General features: G+C 40.3%; 1 protein-coding gene across 1 annotated transcript; it reads right to left on the bottom strand.

Moving 5' to 3' along the window:
* Positions 1-6,327: 6,327 nt before the first annotated feature.
* Positions 6,328-20,698, bottom strand: Dusp19 (dual specificity phosphatase 19). Its single transcript, XM_021151544.2, has 4 exons — positions 20,144-20,698; positions 16,571-16,617; positions 13,317-13,469; positions 6,328-7,873 (listed from the first exon to the last, which is right to left on the bottom strand). The coding sequence occupies exons 1-4, from the start codon at positions 20,364-20,366 to the stop codon at positions 7,634-7,636; spliced, it is 663 nt and encodes a 220-aa protein (XP_021007203.1). The 5' UTR covers positions 20,367-20,698; the 3' UTR covers positions 6,328-7,633.

Genomic DNA, 20,698 nt, shown 5'->3' with positions numbered 1-20,698 from the left:
GTTGTTTATGCTTCATAAAGATTCCTTTGCTCTCTTGATAATTAGTGAGATTTTTGCATTAACTTCCCTAGCACCTGTTAAAGTATATTCCTTTCTTTCAACTTGATTCCTGCACTTGATATAGGCCTTTTTTTCTCAAAATATGTTTTCCATCATCATTTCTTGTAGCTTTTTTTTTGTTGTTTTGCTTTGTTTTGTTTTTGTTTTTTGAGACAGGGTTTCTCTGCATCACCCAGGTTGTCCTGGAGCTCGCTCTGTACACCAGGCTGGCCTTGAACTCAGAAATCCTCCTGCCTCTGTCTCCCAAGTGCTGAGATTAAAGGCATGTGTCACCACTGCCCATGCCATTTCTTTTAAATGGTGTTATCTAAGAGTAATTTTACATTGCCGGGCGTGGTGGCGCACGCCTTTAATCCCAGCACTCGGGAGGCAGAGGCAGGCGGATTTCTGAGTTCGAGGCCAGCCTGGTCTACAAAGTGAGTGCCAGGACAGCCAGGGCTACACAGGTTTTGGTCTCGAACCCCCCCCCAAAAAAAAAGAGTAATTTTACATTAAAGCATAATCATAGTTTATTACATCAAATAAATACAAACTAAAAATATAATTTTTTAAAAATGATAAGGAAAGCCCTGGAGCCACATGGCATCCTGACCATGGTATCTGTGTGCTCTCCTCTTCACTCTGCTACCTCTCCTTAGAGTATGTATATTCATGTGCTTATATATGTGTTAACATACATTTAGTTCTGGCTGAGCAGTACGGCACAGGCCTTTAATTCCAGCACTTGGGAGGCAGAGGAAGGCAGATCTCTGAGTTCAAAGCCAGCCAGGTCTACAGGAGTGTTCCAGGACAGCCAGGGTTACACAGAGAATTCTAGCTAAAATAAAAATAAAAATGCAAATGTCAACAGCCTTGGGTCTGATACTGTGTTAAATTTGAGTCACTACAAAGGAGTCAGATATAAATCATTACACAGACTTGACCGCTCTTAGGAGAGTGTCAGTACTGACTGAGAGACAGCGGTTTCTTCCTGTACAGGCAATACAACAACGCCATGGGGTTAGAGCTGGCTGTCACAGCTTCACAATGATCCCAATATTAAATGACAGATTCCTAGAATTCAATTTTATTTTGTTTGGTTTGGTTCAGTTGAGACCTGTTTTCTCTGCATAGTCCTGGCTGTCCTAGAAGTCACTTTGTAAAATAGGCTGGCCTCCGTGACTCTGCCTCCAGAGTGCTGGAATTAAAGGTGTGCACCACCACCACCCACCCAGAATTAAAATCTGAAAACCACTTACATGTTCAGTTTACCTTTTTTTAAGAAAGGTGTGCTGAATGCAATGCCGTACAACTTTAATTCCTCCTCTCAGGAGGCAGAGGGAAGTGGATCTCTGCAAGTTCAAAGTCATCGTGGTCTGTACATAGTGAGTTCCAGGAGAGCAAAAGCTACACAGACTCTGCCCCTTCCCCCACACAAAAAAAAAGAATATATAAATATAAATTTTAAAATAAGTGTGTGTTGTACATATCAAAAGATGCATTGCCTTGATCTTGTACATATAAATCAGTGTTCACTCAGCAATGGTCTCTACAGAGACAAAAGCACACGATTTGTGCTGGATCACCAACTAGTTGGTAACTTAAAGCATCGCAAAAAAAAAAACAAACAAACAAAAAAAACAAACATTTTTTTTGAGGCCAGAAATCCAGACTATGTTTTAAAGGGCTCCTATCAAGGCAGCAATTGGCCTGGTTTCTTTGGAGATACAAGAGGAGTATGGGTTTCCTTCCACCTTCTAAAGACTATACTTGTCATTTGGCTGCTAGCATCACTGTCCAGTCAAAGCCAGAGGCATTGCATTTCCCTCTCCTCTCCTCTCCTCTCCTCTCTCTCTCTGCCACTTCTTCTTAAAGCTTCTATTATTATGTGACTAACACTACCATAGTGACACATGTCCCTCTGCCTCCTGTCTAATGGTTCTTAGGGCTCACTCTCAACCCAAATAACCCATTTGAGGTAATTAAGTCAATAATCACATCTGTAAAACACTTGTGGATGTTTTGGAGAAGAGGGACCATTATCTTTTCTTTCTTACTTTCCCTTTATCTGTACATATATGAAAAAACTAATTATAAGTTAAAACACTCTTGGAGATTTTTTGTTGGTTGGTTTGGTTTGGTTTGGTTTTGGGATTTTGGCTTTTAGAGACAAGGTTTCTCTGCATAGCCTGGACTGTGCTGGAACTCACGCTGTAAACCACGCTGGCCTCCAACTCAGAGATCTGCCTGACTCTGCCTCTGGAGTGGTGGGATTAAAGATGTGAGCCACCACTGCCCAGCTTAGATTACCATCTTTTTTTTAAAAAAAATTATTTTATGTATATGAGTAGTACACTGTAGCTGTCTTCAGACACACAAGAGGTTATCAGATCCCATTAACAGATGGTGATAGCTATGAGCCGCCATATGTTTCCTGGGAATTGAACTCTGGACTTCTCTAGAAGAGCAGTCCGTGCTCTTAACCGATGAGTCACCTCTCCAGCCCCTAGATTAGCATCTTAATTACAATGCTTCTCTTTCTATTGTCTTCTCTGACCCTGTTGAATGAAGTGCACATAGATTTCCTCCACATCTATTCTGAATTACTAGTTTACTCAGGACATGAGATCTTAACATGCTGTTTTATACTCTAGATTTTCAAGCTTAGATGGAGAACTCTTTCTTCAAAGCATGGTGTCTGAACAAAACAAAACTACTGCTCTAATTATGGAAAAATACAGGAAATGTTCAAGCCAGACCAACTCAGGGTTCTTGCCCACCAGCCTGGCATTTACCAGTACAGGAAACACAGGTGAGAAATTTGGTCTACAAAGAATCCAACTTAAAATTTAATTCAAGGCTGGATACTCAAGAACTTTCTTCTAAAATCAAGTTTTGAAATTTCAGAACTATATAGCTCTAAATGTATTCACCTTTAATGAACACAGTGGGTTAAACTTTTGTGTATCTATCACATATACTCATAGTTCTTCAACTTTATTAAATCTCCATTAACATTTATATATAAATACAAAATTAAGCTTTTAACATAACTGTCTATTTTGTAAGTATATAAAAACATAATTTTTTTAAAAAGATGGGGCGGGAGAGATGGCTCTGTGGTTAAGAATATCTACCGCTCTTCCAAAGAACCAGAGTTCGGTTCCCAGCACCCACACCAGGCAGCTCACAGCCACCTATAACTCCAGCTCCAGGGGGATCATATGCACTTACCACACACATACATAGGATTAAAAATAATTTAAAAACTAAAAACAAAACCAAGGAGAGATATCCACCTATGTAAGACTTTAGGAAATGATGGAATTTGTCTTCTTCAGACAGAGATAGAAGGGAGGACGCATGATGCCTGGGCGTGTCAGCTCTGCCTTTGGCAGCTTGTACATCACGGGCTGTCTGTCATTCACCTAGACTGTGACGTTATATAAGCACTCATGTGACTTCACAGTGGCCACGATCAAGTGATCTCCAGAACACTTTCATGATGTAAATAAACCATAAGGACCATCTCAAACAAAAGTACCAACCCAACAGCTGGCACTGCATTGTGGGGCTCTATAAACAATAACACCAGAAGCTGTATCTCTAAGTGTCTTTGAGTCAACAGTTACAAACAGAAACATGGTGGTTTGCTGATGGTCTCGTTATAGGCAACAACTGACAGAAAAGACGCAGCCTGACATCAGTGAAATACGAGCTCAGCTGATTTGCCTTCTCATTTTTTTTAACCAACTAAATGGATCCTTTTGCTTTTTGAAAGCTAAGAGTAACTTCCAAACTTAAACAACTTTCCTGTGCAAGTTTGTTTCTTGGTCTTGTATTCAAATACCAATTAGGTTTAATCGGATATGATAAAGGCTCGGGGAAGTTATAACAGTCAAAACAGACTTCAGGGGAGGCACAGTTGTCTCGGCAGATTCTTGACAGAGTTACATCTGGAATTTACCTTGAGGGGACTTGTTCACGTGTTCAAGAGGGAGAAGAAAGGATGAGTGAGTGACAGGAAACTAGAGTTGTGGTTATAAATACGTTATTTTCTGTAATTTTGTTTGACATTTTCTCTCATCTTTTAAATAAGCCCAAATTTTAAGATATTCAAAAGTCATACATTTTTGTCACCACTTATGTGAAAACTATTAGTGAAAAATCATTACCTGATAATTATTTTTATTTAGCCAACACATAGTTTTTGGAGGACTTTGAACAGTTACTAATCAGGGACACTGGTAACTCCAGGATTTAGTTTACTCATCTGAATCATAGAAAAGTTTAGTGTCGACCTTATATGTAATACACTGGTTTATTCACCCCAAAATAGGCATGTTATTGCCTTATTACTCAGCAAACTACAGAGCAACAAAAACATCAGTCTGGCTTCTCCCATCACTTATCCCACCAAACTGATCTTTCCAAGGTCACCTAAGCTCCATGACACTGAGCCCAGACATCTTCAATTACATGTTTATCACATGGAAAGCCTCAGTATCATTTGCTCTTATTTCGAGTGCACTCTGAAGCCCTCCTTGGTTCCTCGACAGTGTGTTTTGGATGCTCTCTTCTCTCTCTGGCCATATCTCTTTTCTTGGCCCACCCTCCACCCAGCCTTTAAATGTGGCTGTTTTCCAAGGCCCAGTTTTTTTGTTTGTTTGTTTGTTTAAGATTTCTTTATTTATTTTAATGTATGTAAGTACACTGTAGTTGTCTTCAGACACACCAGAAGAGGGAATCAGATCACATTGCAGATGGTTGTGAGGCACCATGTGGTTGCTGGGAATTGAACTCAGGACCTTTGGAAAAGTAGTCAGCGCCCTTGACTGCTGAGCCATCTCTCCAGCCCCTAAGGCCCAGTTTTAGTACCTTTAGTTGTACTCAAAACTTTTTCTTGTGTGATGCTGTCCATTCCTGCTGCCAGTTCATAGCAATGCCCAAGTGTGCCACTGAGTCACTCTCTTGACGTACTCACTTGACCTGGCTATCTCAAGGATACCTCAAATCAAATATAAAGGGTCAACTTCGGAATAAATATTTATCCCAAAGAAGGGCACTGCCCGTTCTCTAGTTATTGAAGTTGGAAACCTTGGGGTGATTTTTGAAAACTCCTCTTTTCAATAAAATTCAATGTCAAGGCTTGTAAGTTTCCTTTTTATATGATTTATTTTTATTTCAATTATGTGTAGGTGTGTGTGTGTGTGTGTGTGTGTGTGTGTGTGTGTGTGTGTGCTGGTGCCTGCAGCAGCCAAAGGCTGGTCATACAACCTGGAAGAGGAGCTGCAATTACACACTGTTGTGTGTTACCTGATGCCTGTGCTGGGAACCAAACTCTGGTCCTCTGACAAGGCAGTGAGTGCTCTTAACCACTGAGCCCTCTCTCTAGCTTCCACTTCCTTGCATCTTTACTATATCAACTAAATCTAACGTCACCACTAGAAACCTGGACCTAACCTCCTTGCTGGCTTGCTTTTCCTCCTAATTCACTCTAGGCAATACAACCAGACTGAACCTTTAAAAGAATATTCTGAAGATTAGGGAATACAGCTGAGTTGGGAGAGTGCCGGCCTAGCATGGAAGAAACCCAGCACCAACCAGCTAACCCAACCAACCCAGGCTTGGTGGCCATGAGAGCAAGTCAGAGCCCACCTGTTAAACATTAGACCCTGTCTCAAATGAATGAACTACCATTTCTTTAAGCTAGAGAGATGGTTCAGCTAAAAGCACTGGCTGCTCTTCCAGAGGATCTGGGTTCAATTCTCCATACCCACATGGCAGCTCACAGCTGTCTGAAATCCCAGTCCCATACAGCACCCTCTGCTGGCCCATGGATACCACATGCACATGGTGCACAGGCATACAGGCAGGCAAAATGCCTAGGTACACAAAATAAAAATGAAAATAAGCAATAACAACAAAACATTCTAAGCAAATTCCCGATTATCTCCTCTCGATCTTCTCACTAATCCAAAAGACTAGCATCCCAAAACTCTGCCAGCTCCCACTTGACATGCCAACAGTCCACCCTCACAGACAGCATCTCATGGCCTCCGGCTCACCGCTCCCACATCTCGGCACTTCCGTGCCGCCAACGTTCAGTGCTCCTCCCCAGTCCTTGCCCTTTACATATACTCTTGACTCAGTTCTGGAAAATCTGCCACAGCCCACCCACCTTCAGTCAACACCCACTTATCTTTCTAGCACTTATCACAAATGTCACTCAAAAGGCGTGAAAGAATTCCCTCATAACTAGAAAAAGTTAAGATTTGCAGTCTGTACTTACATAAAATTGTAAAAGATTTATTCGAGGGTGTGTGTTGCTGATGATGGAGGTCAGGGCCTTTGGCAAACTAAGCATGCACTCTGCCACTGGATCTGCAATTCCCGGGCCCAAGTTCAAAGCCTTGAAGCAAATTTATAATGTACATAGTTCAACTTGGTTAATGGGAACATTAAAGGGAAAAGAAACCTCTTTCAAGTGTTCCTCTAGGAAGCAATGTGTATAATGTTAAGCAGCCCAACAATCTTTACAGCTTGCTATGGGTTCATATTTGTTTTCCTAAAACATGTTCTCCAGCAGAATACTGAAATATAAAATAGATCAATCTTAAGATTCCATCTTCAAAAATCTTCTCTCACTATAATGCAGTTTTTAGGGATCCAAGGAAACCCCAAAAGCATGGCAGGTGCTAAACAGAACACTTAGCACCCTAGTTAAAAAGCTTGAAGTGTGCGGGAGTGGGTGGGGGGAGCACCCTCTCAGGCAAAGGGGCAGATGGGATGAACAACTCTGGTGTGGGTCGGGGGGAGACCCAGGTTGGGGGTAATATTTGGAATGTAAATAAATAAAATAATTTAATAAAAAAAAGTTGAAATTAAAAAAAAAACCCACAAAGTATAAGAGATAACACCTAACTTTTAAAAAATCATAAAATCACAGTATCTACACAATCACTTGAAGAATATAAGAGAAATGTTTGTAATAGGACCAAATTTAAAAGTCAAAATGAAAAAAAAGTGAAAATGGAATAAGAGGATATAAAGATCACATGAATTTATAATCATTATATAAATGTTTATATAATGATTATAAATTCCTTTTGATTCTGGTACTCTTGGCAGGGGGTGGGGGGAGGAGGTACAGGTATTATTTTTAACCTTAAAAATATTCTCAAAAATTTTACTTCCCTTTGAAATGCTAAGTCTTCACTTAGTAAGTTCATGACTTCAAAGGTTCTCAGGCCAGAAAGCATATGAGAAAAGAAGGGGTTAAAAGGTGTCATGGCTTGTTTTTCTAACTCTAAGGAAGGTTTTTAGGTTTAAACGTTTTCCTACACAAACCAGTGATTTACTGACTTGATAATACACTATTTTCTCTTACAACTCAAAGAAACACTTAACTAGATACTGAAATAACAAGGAAAAGGTAAAACTTTAAAATGTAGTAATTCAGGGCAACAAAAGTAACATTCATTTCCACTGGTAAAAGACAACAGAAAAGGGAAGTTTTCCAAGTTTCCTTCCAAAACACAGGCAAGAGGACAGAGTCTGATGCAGAAGTCGTTTGCCTCTGCTGGAGTACAGATCACAGACCACAGGCCGTGTCCACAGCGGGCCCTTTGTCACCTCCATTGCTCTCCTTGCCTACTTGGTAGGTGCAGAGTTGTTCCATGAAGCCAGGATTCGGACATATGGATGGTCTCGCCTCTTTCACCAACGACAGGGCAGTGGTGAAAGCGACTTCTTCAGAACTCATGAGGAAGCCAATGACAATTGCAGCAGCCCTGGAAACACCTGCATTACAGTGCACGAGAACCACGCCATCCTGAAATGCCGTCAAACAAAATTCATATTAGACACCTGAGAAGGCTTACGTTAATTACACATTCTTTTTTTTTTTCTTAAGATTTATTTATTAATATATCTAAGTACACTGTAGCTGTCTTCAGATGCACCAGAACCCATTACAGATGGTTGTGAGTCACCGTGTGGTTGCTGGGATTTGAACTCAGGACCTTCGGAAGAGCAGTCAGTGCTCTTAACTGCTGAGCCATATCTCCAGCCGTAATTACACATTCTTAGTAGACTCAAAACTACAAAGTAAATGACTTGTCTATGTATTTACCAGAATAAATTTCATTGCAAAAAAATGAGGGAAAAAAATTGCATTGCAAAAAAAAAAAAAAAAAAAAAAAGTCATCCAATATCTGTTCTTGCCCAGACTGAAATGGTCGGATAATGTGGTTGGAATTCTAAAATGGCACTTTTTACAGGACTCAAATGATTCAGTCCAGTACACATAAAAGCCTACTAACTAACTTCCCATGTATATAAATAACTGGTGTCATTGGCTTGAACATCTATATACAAAATGACTGGCAGGGGAAAAAAATTATGCCCTGGGGAATATTATTCTGTAAGGAAGTAAATGAAAAATGTTTTTAACTCATCAGTAAATGATGGCTTGGACAGTTTATAAGAACATGGAGTGGAAAATGTAATTGGACACCAGCAGTGAGGACAGTGAGTGAAGAGCGTCTCGGGTGAGCTGTAAACGATATTTTACAAGGGAAATGAACACAGTGTGGGTGGATACTGATGTAGGCAATATCATATTAATAATGAATGGAGTAGATCTGATGGGTCAGCACTGATACAGCCTGGCCTCGTACAGGCTTCTAAAAAGTTAATGATCTATAGTGAACAAAGCACACACCACAGAATTAGCCCCTTCAGCAGCTTCCTTTCTCCACTCTTCATTTGCTACAACACAGAAAAGGGACAGGACGAATTAACAAATTACTGGAGCCCCTATCCCACAAGCACAGGGCACACACTACTGTTGTTATGGATCACTTGGCTTCTTTAGGTTTTCAAGGCAGCTTTCTCACATCTGTCTATCTGTGGTACAATTTCTTTTTAACCCATTATATCAAACTTGCAAATGTATCTCTTCTAAAGAATGATTAGCAACAAAATGACCAGTATTTTAAAATTTCTTACATCAACAAGTTTACTTCAAGTGTTTTGTTAGAGATAACTATGATTCATTTTCTTGTTTTGTTTCTACACAAGGATAGGAAAATAATGTTCACTATATACATCTATACATCAAGAAATGTTCTCACTTTTAAAAAATTATTTTTATTTTTAAAAACAGTATGTGTCTATCTATGTACACTCACAGACACAGTGGGCTAATGCACAGATGGGTGCAGTGCACATGGAAGCCAGAAGAGGGCTCTGGAACTAGAGAGGGTTGTGAGCTGCCTAGGTACTGAGAACTCACTCTGAGAACTTAACTGCTGAAGCATCTCTCTAGCCCCCCCCCCCTCTCTCTCTCTTTTTCTTTTTTCGTTTGTGTGTATGTGTTCTGCTTTTTGCAGTACTGAGAACTAAATCTACAGCTTTGTACACACTAGGAAGCACTCTATCCCCAGTCCTTTTTTTTTTTAAACTTTTCATTTTAAGGCAGGTTTTCCCTAAGTAGCCCAGGGTGGTCCTGAACTCACCCAGTACTTCTCGGTTCTCCAGCCTCAACCTTTTTCTTCTTCTTCTTCTTCTTCTTCTTCTTCTTCTTCTTCTTCTTCTTCTTCTTCTTCTTCTTCTTCTTCTTCTTCTTTTTTACTTTGTACCAACAGCTAATTTTTTTATGACTTAAAATGTTTAAAAATTATATTACAACAACTTGAAAATTACTAATACATATATATAAATGTATATGTGTGTGTATGTGTGTGTGTGTGTGTATCAGTTCAAAACAAATCTTCAGATCTCAAATTTACTCATTTGAAAATATTTTCTTTTCACTATGTTATATAACTACTTTTCTTTTTAGGATTTACTTTATGTATATTGCCTGCCTGCATGCATGGGCACCTTGTGTATGAAGTACCTTCAGGTCAGGTGTTAGATTCCCTGGAACTAGAGTTACAGATGGTTGTGAGACAGCATATTGGTGCTGCGAACTGAAGCTGTATACTCTGTAGGAACAAGTGCTCTTAACAGCTAGGCCAATCCTCCAGACCCAATAACTACTTTCTGTAGCTTTTAAATTCCTTCCTTCCTGTTTTATTTAAACTATTCTGTAGGGATCATATTGTCCTTGAAGGTACTTGCAAAAGAATGGTTGGATTTTATTTCTTGTTCTCAGAGCTTAAAAATACTGAAGCAGAGCCGGGCGTGGTGGCGCACGCCTTTAATCCCAGCACTCGGGAGGCAGAGGCAGAGGCAGGCGGATTTCTGAGTTCGAGGCCAGCCTGGTCTACAAAGTGAGTGCCAGGACAGCCAGGGCTACACAGAGAAACCCTGTCTCAAAAAAAAAAAAAAAACCAAAAAAAAAAAAATACTGAAGCAAAGTTTTCCTTTACACTTACTGCTATGCTACGTCTGACAGACCTTTATCTCTTCTTGGCGCAGCTGACCCTGGCTCTTGTCCTAAGAAAACTGGCCCTCTGCAGGTGAGATGAGAGAGGAGGGCTGTTTCACCCATCTTTGAATCTCTAGCACGAAGTTCAATTCTTAGCACATAGTAGGAATTCTGTGAATTTTTGCTAAGTAAATAAATCAATTTAGTGTGCACTTGTGTGAAGAAATCTTGTTACCCTAAAAATTCAGAGTAAGGGAAGATGAGCCATCCAGTAGGTAAAGACACTGACTGTCAAATTTTGACCCAGGGAAGGGTCTTGGTAATACAGACACTCATGACCAGTCAAGAGGCAAAAAATAAGCCACTGTGCAGTGCTCAGCCGTAAATGGAACACGTATGTGATAACCCCTCCCCTGAAGGCTCCAGGAACATTGTGGAAGAGGGGGCAGAAAGACTGTCAGAGCCAGAAGTCGAGGCTGGGTGCAACAGTGTCTTCTGAACACGGAAGGAATGCTGCACTCACTAACTAACCCACTGCAGCTGACGGTGCCTGCACCAGACCTGCACAAGACCAAGCCAGTCAACGCTCCAACAGGGATGGGGAGGGCTCATCAAGTCTTGACCCTGCTTGAGAAGCTGTTGACAAGTTGACGGGTACTAGGGAATGGAAGGGTCAGTTTTCTTTATAAGTGTAGGTTGACTACGCTCCAGTGGGTGCCCTATGCCCATGGGTGCCCCATGCCGATGTTTATATGGACAGTTAATCAGACTCAGTGAGTTACTGAAAAAAACAAACAAGGACATGAATTTGGGAGGGGGATGTGGAAGGATCTTGGAGGAGTTGGAGGGAAGAGAGTAGGGGAGAAATATGATTAAAATACATTGTGTCCATGCATGAAATTCTCAAAAACTAAATTTAAAATGCTATATTAAAAATAAAATTAAATAATGAAATATTTCCAATCCTTTTTGGGTAGTCAACTCTGTCAGTCAGTGAAGCAAAACTCAGGTCCTATCTCATTATCATGCTGAAGTCTGACTGCAAGCATCTGTCAGCACAGGTCACTCTGACGACATTCATGACTGTCTAGACATGGTGTTGTAGTTTGAATATGTTTTGAACATGTTGCCTAGAGGTTCATGCTCAAGGTTAGGAGCTGGTAGATGTGTAGCTGTTCTTTTGCTATTGTGTGAGTTCTTCTTCCTTCCACCCTTCTCCACCGCTTTTCTTCTGCCTTTTCAACCTCCCAACACTAGATAGAGTTGAAAAAAAAAGGATAGAGAGGAGAGGAAAGAGATCCCTGAATAAAGTCAGGGGGTGGCATTATCTTTAGACTACTTCCTCTTAATTAGGAATGTTGATTTCCCTAGGGCAAGTTTGAGCTTCCTTGTGAAGATAACTAATTTCTACTTCTTCTGGTTCCTTCTTCGCACATGACTACCAAACAAACCACAATCAACAACAACCAATCAACAACCCACAACACCTCTCAGGGCCCTAGCTTTTATATACCCTCTGAAAAGTCCCCAGAATCCCAAATGTCACACAATCAAAGAAACTAACTGCAGCTGGCAAAAATCACACCCCAGCTAGAGCATGAAGCGAATCATAGTCAACTGCTGTGAAGCAGTCCCATATCCCACCCCTGAGACTAAAATGAAAATATAGTCTTATATTTCTATGTTTTTTAAAGAAACTAAAATTCCAAAATTGTCACTACAGGCATGCACTCTTTCGTGGAAGGTAATAGCAGAGTTACCATGGAACTCCTGATTAGTTCTTAGGGGAGGAACTTATTATATAAACCCCACCTACAATCCTGCCTGTGGATGTGATATTGCTAACAATAAACAAGTCTGTAAGTACGAATTCTATGATATTATTCTGTATTAAAGATGTATATACATTCAGTTATATATAATAATTAAAGGAATTGATTTTGAAAAGTATAAACTTAATTATAATAAAAATGTAAAAAAAATTGACAAAAAAATATCATTTCAAGGAACAACTTTAGGTAATAACCATCCTAGAAGCCTTGCCTATCAGAATGTTGATGCAGATCAAAAATTAAGAATAAAATAATTCGCCATGCCATGCTGATCTTCTAGAGTCACAAAACCAGCAGACAATTCTTGATTAGGATTCCATATAATCTCAGCACACACAAAAAAAATTCATTCTTCCTTAAAATTCTATGGTTCCAAACACATGAGGGTCAGAGATATGGCTCAGTTGGTACAGCACTTACTTGGCTTGAAAGCCCTGAGTTCCATCCTAGGGCAACATAAAAACAGGCATGGTAATGCACACCTGTAATTCCAGCACCCGGATGGTAGAGGCAGGAGGATCAAAAGTCCAAGATCATCCTTGGCTACACCAGCAAGTCAGAAACTTAACCTAAGCTACATGAGACCCTGCCTCAATAAATATATCAACAAAAATGTAAATGCACAGATACAGTCTCTGTGCCTTAGTCATGAAAATGAATGAATATTCATATTCATCATCATGAATACATTCACAAGACTAGAGCAGACTGTACCCTTTGTTCCATCTGCTTTCTTATGAATCAGTCAAAATGCAGGTCCCAATACAGCCTCCGAGTATATGTAACTACATATTTGCAAAGAAAAATTCATTAAGTGAGGGAGTTTATCTCCTAGTGTTTCTTGGTAAGAACTCAGAACAGAACTAAATTAATATAAAAAGCAAACCTCCCATTAAGAAAGAAAAACCAATTAGAGAATGAAAACCTTAAGGATTTAGTGAGTATTGCTGAAGGGAAATTTTCACAATGGCTCTTCACAAATCCATTGCAAAATGTACAAAGACTGGGTGGTGGTCCTTTGTTTTTGAATTTCTACTTCTGAATAACTGTATCAAAACAAACCTCACCTTCAGTTTTGCTTGCTCAATAAACTCAAAACATTCTGGAAAATAAGACAGGATATTGGTTTCAGGCACATCCAGTATAGAAATGGTCTTATATGTAAACTCACTGAGGAAAGCATTTTCAACTCCATATGCAACATTGAGAATATGAGTCACCTTAAAGGAAAGAAAAAAAAAGATGAATTTTAAGTTCTATGAATCAGATAATCTAAAAATAGACTATAATGTTAATTTCCATCATAAGAATAATCAGAAATATAACTTGACTCACTGAATGATACATCATCTTTGTGCCCGTTCCTCTGCCTCATCCCTCAACAGCAATGCTCCTTCATAATACATGTACAGCCCTTTTGTTGTAACCCAACTCAATGAAAATAAAGACCAGGTTGACCTTACTATCACAAGCACTGAATGAACAATGACCTTAGCAGAACGTTCTTAAAAGATCTACTGGGGGGAAACAAAACAAAACAAACAAACAAAAACCCTCAGTTCATACCCATACAAAAACTTTGGTGACAAGGGGTGGGTTTTGGTCAGTTGGTTGGTTGGTTTGTTTTATTGCAGTGAACCACAGGTAGTAGAGCTGATGAGGAACCCAACCTAAAAAGCCTTTTTTTCCAATAAGGCCTCCTTATATTTCTCAGGTAGAGAACTGCTTACTGATGCTGGCCTTGGGATGGGATGCCCTTTATAGTAGGGATAGTAAGAGGAGTTCGCTTCTCCTAGGCATGACTAAGAGGGTGACTGTGCAGAGAGCGAGCAGGATGTGATCGAGATGCACTTGTTTCCCACCCCAACTGTGAAGCAGAATGTGGACAAGTCTGCCATTAAAACAGGAGCAGTGATAACAAAAACAAAACAAAACAAAACAAAACAAAAACACAAAAAAACAAAAACATGACTTGCTAATGCAAAGGTTTTTCAGATTCCATTTGCCACATTACCCTGAACAGCACTGATCAGTTAGTGGAAAGAAGGCTGAAACTTTCTCTCGTTTTGTTGAACTGTTGGTGTGCAAGGATCCTGGTAGGCGATCCAGGCATTCTCACATGTTTACGAAATTAAGGGTCGTTATTTCTCATTATCGTGCTAATAAGTGTAATAAACCAAAGAGAAGCTAAATTAAACACAGGTCTATAAATTGACAGGCACAGGTACTAGCTAATGAACTGATCATTAGATATTTTCCTTTGGGAAATAACTGCAAATAATTAACATGTCACATTTTTTTATCCTCCATTCAATCAATTGTTGTTTCCCTCAGAGCTGTGGGTGACAAACATACGATGAGTAAGGTCTTTATCCTCTCAGCGTCTCAGTGGTGATAATATAAGACAGGCAGTGGTGAGAGCTAAGGCTAAGGGAGTGGACTCCCATGGGAGGAAGAGATTACCCAGTGTACCACTTGTCTCAGCCCACACCAGTGTGTGTGGGGAGGAGAGGTGGTAGTTGTCCACAGCTCTTCTCTCAGCCGAAATGTTCTTCCCATCTTCATCACGGTTGCCAGTTATGAGGTCTCAGCGAAATGAATGCTCTCAGAGAAGTCAGTTCACACAAGCTGCCCTACCAGTCTCTTGCTGCCTTGTTTGGTCCTTTCAGAGGAGATGATCTCCTCTGAAAGTGTCACATGGCAACCTTTACATCTTCCCATCAGATCTCACTGCCTTACCTATATGCTTCCTTTCTGCCTTACTTCCATAAGTGATACATTCCTGCATACTTTGTAGGCCCTTCCTGGTTGTGCACCTGGATCCATACTACTACGTCTACACTTTCCTCTAGTGACTTTCCAGAACCTTCTACTTCTCTAACATTGGCCTTAATGTTAATGCCTTAACTCAATGCCTGCCCGGTGCCACCCAATTTCTCTTACTTGCAGTTCTACCTTTGGGAAGAGACACCATGACCAAGGCAACTCCTAAAAGAAACCATTTAAGTGGGGGCTTGCTTGAGGTTTGGCAGCAGCCAGTCAGTCATGGTCCTAGACCAGTAGCTGAGAGCCCACATCTGATCCACACTGAGAGATGGCATGAGACTATGCCTGGTATGGGCTTTTGAAAGTGAGACATCTCCTCCAACAAGGCCACAAGTCCTAATCCTTCCTAAACAGCCCAGCAACTAACTAGGAAGCCCCTTCTCCCTATAGCTAAGCAATCACTGAATTGTAAGGATTTGGATATCTAAGCATATCTCAAATCCACTACAATCATCTTCTCTAAGAGTACTAAAATAACTTCACAGTTGGCCTCTCCATCTCTAGCTCAAGCAATTCCCACAGTCTATTTCCCATGCGGCTTCTAATGAGAAATCTTTTTTGGAAGACAATTTAATCTTGCTATTTCCCTAGATAAAACCTCTCATTGGATTTATGCCATGTTTTAGATCACTTCCAGACAACTTGCACTGGTTTTACATGGCCCTCCATACTCTGTTTTACACTTACCTCTCTCACTCATTCTCTTCGCTCTCATATCATTTTCTGAGCTGTTTCTGTCCCTGAAAACGTCAGCCTTTCTCTTTTCTAGCTCTGGGGTGTCTACACACCCCATCTCTTCCATCCGAGTCCTAAGATGCCTGTTCCTTTCTCCACCCTTCTCAGAGCAAAACTGAATCCTCACCTCCTCCAAGAAGCATTTCCCGAGTCCCCAAGCCCCAAGCTAAATACGACAACCCGGGGTTAAAGGCACCATCACTCTGCACTCAACCCCACAATACCCGACTGTACACCTCTGGCTTCTTCTTGGGTCCACTCAGTGCATTAAAACCCCATGTGCTCCTCAAACCACTTAACATGAGTTGTCAACAGCAAATAGCTAAAAATTACTCTGAAGAAATACTGAAAAGGAGCAATAAATCCTATTGGCTGTGTGAAGCGAGGTCGTCAGAAGCAGTGTCCAGGAGACTGGGATATGAGCCGGGAGCGAGAATGGGTAGATCTGTGACAAGCAGACATGAGGGAAAATCTGACATGAGGGAAAGCAGAGGCGAGAAATAAGCCCTGCCAGAGTCCAGTTCATGAGGGCGTGAAGGAATCTGAGAAGGATTCAAACGAAACTCAAAGGATGAATTACAGTCCTGTATATTTAAAATAGATGCAATTATTTCGGCAATGCTACTAAAAGGATAGCCCAAGTGATACAAATCAAACCAAAATCCTAGTCCAAAAGTGAGGGATACAATCCTTCCCATAGAAAAATGGACATCTTCCTGTACGTGGTACCAGAGTTGAAATATCCATTTTCTTCATTTACCTTATGCTTTCTCAGTAGCTCCAGGTCATGTGCAGCATCCTGTGACCCTGAGGAAATAAATCATATTACCTTGAACATAAGTACAATCATGGGAACTTTCTGTAATGATTCTCTTAAAAATCACAACAGAGGTAGGCTAGAGAGACAGCTCAGTGGTTAAGAGCACTGACTGTTCTTCCAGAGGTCCTGAGTTCAATTCCCAGCAACCACATGGTGGCTCACAACCATCTGTAATAGGATCTGATGCCCTCTTCTGGTGCATCTGAAGACAGCTTCAGTGTACTCATATAAATAAAATTTAAGTGAATAAAAAATGTAAAAAAAAAAAAAAATCACAACAGGGGGTAAAAATCATCATGGGAAGAAACCAGCTTTGGGAAAGGAAATTTGGTAATATTCATCGTGGAAAATTATCTTTTATAATCTAAGGACTTTCCCACTTTGAATAATTTACACTAAAGTCATAGGTGCTGCAGTGATTACCTCTCAGGATGTTCAACACATAACAAATAAAAACAAAACCAGCAAGCAAAACAACTCCTAGTCCAACAGAGGTGCTCAGAATTTAAAGATTACCATAGTGAGATCTGTCCCACAATATGTACCACTGGAAACAAACATTAAAATAGGTAAGGCATGGCGATCATGTTCTCAATATATTAGGAAATAGAATGTGCTTCAGGGGCTTGGGAAATGGCTCAGCGGGAAAAGTACTTTACTAACATGGGACCTGAGTTTAGATCCCTAATACACACATAAACTCCAGGCATGCTGTGAAATAAACAATAGAAAATAAAAACATGTATTGCTGAATAACAAAGTACACCGGACAAAACACTAAACGCAGGTTTACAATAAATAACCCTTTCTTTTATAAAAGAAAAAGAAAAAGGGTATTAAGGAAATCAGACACCCACAGAGTTCCGGGCAGCAGGAGAGGGAACACTTGGTAGCTTTGAGGTTCATGGCTCCCACCCACACACTGTGTGCCGCTAGTGCTGTGCCTTTCACCGGCTCTTTCTATTGAAGATGGCTCTCTACTCTCCCACATTTGGAGACTAGCTCTAGTTAATAAGCAAAGAATTAGCCTGGCGGTGGTGGCGCATGCCTTTAATCCCAGCACTTGGTTAGGAGGCAGAGGCAGGTGGATTTCTGAGTTCGAGGCCAGCCTGGTCTACAAAGTGAGTTCCAGGACAGCCAGGACAGCCAGGGCTATACAGAGAAACCCTTCTCAAAAAAAAAAAAAAAAAAAAAAAAAAAAAAAAAAAAGCAAAGAATGAATGACAGAGTATAGCAGGTTTCCCAAATGATCAAATAGGACATTCGCAATAAAGGGTTTCAAGAATTTTACTTTTCTGTGGCTCCATTTCCATAAACAATGCTCTTTTCCATCCCCTTCCATATCTAGGAATCAGCCAGTTTCTCTCACATGATAACCAAGGGGCCACAAGCACACAGTGATTCCAAGCTGAGAGGCTCCTTACTAAACCTGGTCAGCAGAATGTGTGTTCTGCTTCAGTCTACTTGGAAGCTGGACTTCTAAAATATGAGCATTTGGCAAATATGTATGGTGGGTACAGAAACTCTGCTCTCTCACCATCCTGTGACTTTCTATCAGTTGGAAATACTTCATGACTAAAAAGGTGATTCTCGGTTTTAACTGTGTTGGGGTGGGTAAACAGGTTCAGATACATTAATTTTAGTTTAGTAGTTAACATATCTTTAAACTAATTATTCTATTCTGGTTCTATTTTAAAATAATAAAAAATTGTAACATAACTTAAATGAAATTATTTCCCTTTTCACCCTACACTGACTGCCTTGGTAATTCTCTCTCTGTGTCTCTGTCTCTGTCTCTGTCTCTCTCTTCATATCTGAAGCAGACAGGTCAGGTTGACTATAGATGCTTTACTTTCTAAGTGACTTCCAAATTAAGACAATATTGATATAAACATAAATGCTGTGTATTAGGTGTGTTTGTGGCGTTGAGGCAAGTACTCTATCACTGACTCTCACTATGTTGCTCAATCCGACCTCACTCTGGAGCCCAGGCAGGCCTTGAACTAGTTACTATCCTCTCTCAGCTTCTGAGACAGCTCTAATTGCAGCCAATTAAGATTCTTTTTTTTTAAAAAGTATTTGCTAATTTATTCACTTACTTTTTTTCTGTTTATTGTGTATGTAAGAGAGAGAAAGACAAAGAGGGGGTGAGAGGGAGAGAGAAAGACAAAGGACAGACAGAGAGTTGGTGATCAATTGTGGAGGTCAGAAAAGGCTTGGTGGGGGGGTGCTGCAAAGTATGAATGTACATAATCTCATTCTTAGATGAAGACATAAGATCTGAACTAGCCAGCTCAGCCAAAAGTCACTTCACTTTCTGCTTTTCATTGGTTAGAAGATGGTATTTTTATTTTCTCTAAACTGCAAATTTTATCTGGTCCTATTTATTTAGTCAATCTAGAGAAAATGTATGTGACAGGTCTTAGGATACATGGTGGTACTTGAGTTTTGCCAAAAGAAAAAAAAAAATCACAATGCCAAAACAACCTTATACGATGTCCTTTCAGTGAAAGCAGACAGGAGCTGGAGAGGTGGAGTGTCGTACACACACTACACGCGCATACACTTATGCAACACATGCACACAAAATAAAATAAATAAACTAAAAAATAATGTAAGCAGATGGGTTTTTTGAAGTTTTGAGAGAATAAATGAATTGGAACACCTAATGTAAGTTTAACCTTAAACAACATAGTACTATGATAGTGTGCAAGAGTCAGTCACACTTAGACCTAATCCCCTTGGACATCTCTGCTATTTCCTGAATCTATTGCCTGTGCAAATTACTTAACCAATATTAATGCCAATTCCTATTTGTAATATAAAGATAATCCCTACTTGAAGACCTTTAAAACAATATATGCTGTGTTTAGTCCATATGGTGGGTGTGTCTAACTCCTGGTTCTGTGTCCAAGAGTTAATTTCTCATTCATAAATGCACACCAATGCCGACTTATGGAACAGGCTGGTTTCTACAGAACACCGTCCCAGAACAACAAGGTAACAAGTGAGTTTACAAGCTTGTTTACAAGCTCTTACAAGCTTGTTTCTATTGTTATCTGTGGGTGTTGCTTGTATACGAACTCAGTGTTTCCATAGCACAAGAAATAAGACCATCGGGTTCATAGCTATGAGCACCATGAGCAGATGCAGCCACAGGAAGGAAGTGTGTCCTCAACATCCTTTCAAAAGCCAATGCTTTTTGCATTTTTAAAGGTATAGTCTTTTCTATAATACAAGAAAATACAACATCCCATTATCTTTTAAAGAAAGTTAGAGAAATAGAGGAACATTTCTTCTAAAACTCAATCATCAGGTATCAAAGTGCTACTGTTTTCAGAAGAAGGTTGTGGGGGCAGACACGTCCCTGTTTTTTCCTAACCTAAACATTTCAACTGTTCATTAGGATAGCTGATAGTATTGTGCATAGGGGATTAGTGTGCACAGGGGAAGCTGATGGCAAAGGAACCCAGCCTAGGACTCCATAAGGAAGTGGCAAGTCAGTCTACTCACCCAGAAGCAACCAGGGCTTAATAACGCCAACTTGCAGGTCCAAGGTAAGGTCCTGCACATAGCCACAACCACCCCCACCGCTGGGCTCTGTCTCCACAACATGAACTGTGGCATCTTTCCAGGTTTCTATAAGTTTCTTTCCAGTTAGCGTGGTCACCCTGGTGCACTGCTTCCTGAGATTATCCCGGGAGAATGCTTTGATTTCTTGGTTCAGGGAGTGCATTACATGAGCGGAGAAGGAAAAGCAGCAAGCACAAGAAAAAAAAAGAAATAAAGAGAGAAAAAAAAAAAAAAAAAAGACACTGCACTGGTAACTTACTGGAGCTGGCCCCTGCAGTGACAACCTTACCCCTTACAAAGAGAGCAGCCCAGGCCTCCTCTCCGGAGCACCGTTGTAAGGTGAGGGCTGATTGGCTGCTAAGAAACGGGCGCCGATTGGATGCCGTTTCTCATCTGACGGAAGTTGGGAGTCTTCCGGATCTATTCAGATGCTTTTTATTTGGGCGTGTCTTCACTCTTGGTTTTTTTTTTATCTTAGCTTAGTTTTGGACCCGG

Source organism: Mus caroli, chromosome 2 (genome assembly GCF_900094665.2).
Source record: "Mus caroli chromosome 2, CAROLI_EIJ_v1.1, whole genome shotgun sequence".
Lineage (NCBI taxonomy): Eukaryota > Metazoa > Chordata > Mammalia > Rodentia > Muridae > Mus > Mus caroli.
The sequence above is the reverse complement of the archived record's forward strand: the minus strand, read 5'-3'. Positions and strand labels throughout refer to the sequence as shown.

What these genes read in the sequence shown, in the direction of transcription:
- Dusp19 (XM_021151544.2), bottom strand. Translation starts at nt 20,366, where the DNA reads ATGCACTCCCTGAACCAAGAAATCAAAGCATTCTCCCGGGATAATCTC. An exon ending in AGCTACTGAGAAAGCATAAG is followed by an intron (nt 13,470 to 16,570) that starts GTAAATGAAGAA and finishes CTTTCCTTTAAG; the next exon opens with GTGACTCATATTCTCAATGT. An exon ending in TTGAGCAAGCAAAACTGAAG is followed by an intron (nt 7,874 to 13,316) that starts GTGAGGTTTGTT and finishes ACGGCATTTCAG; the next exon opens with GATGGCGTGGTTCTCGTGCA.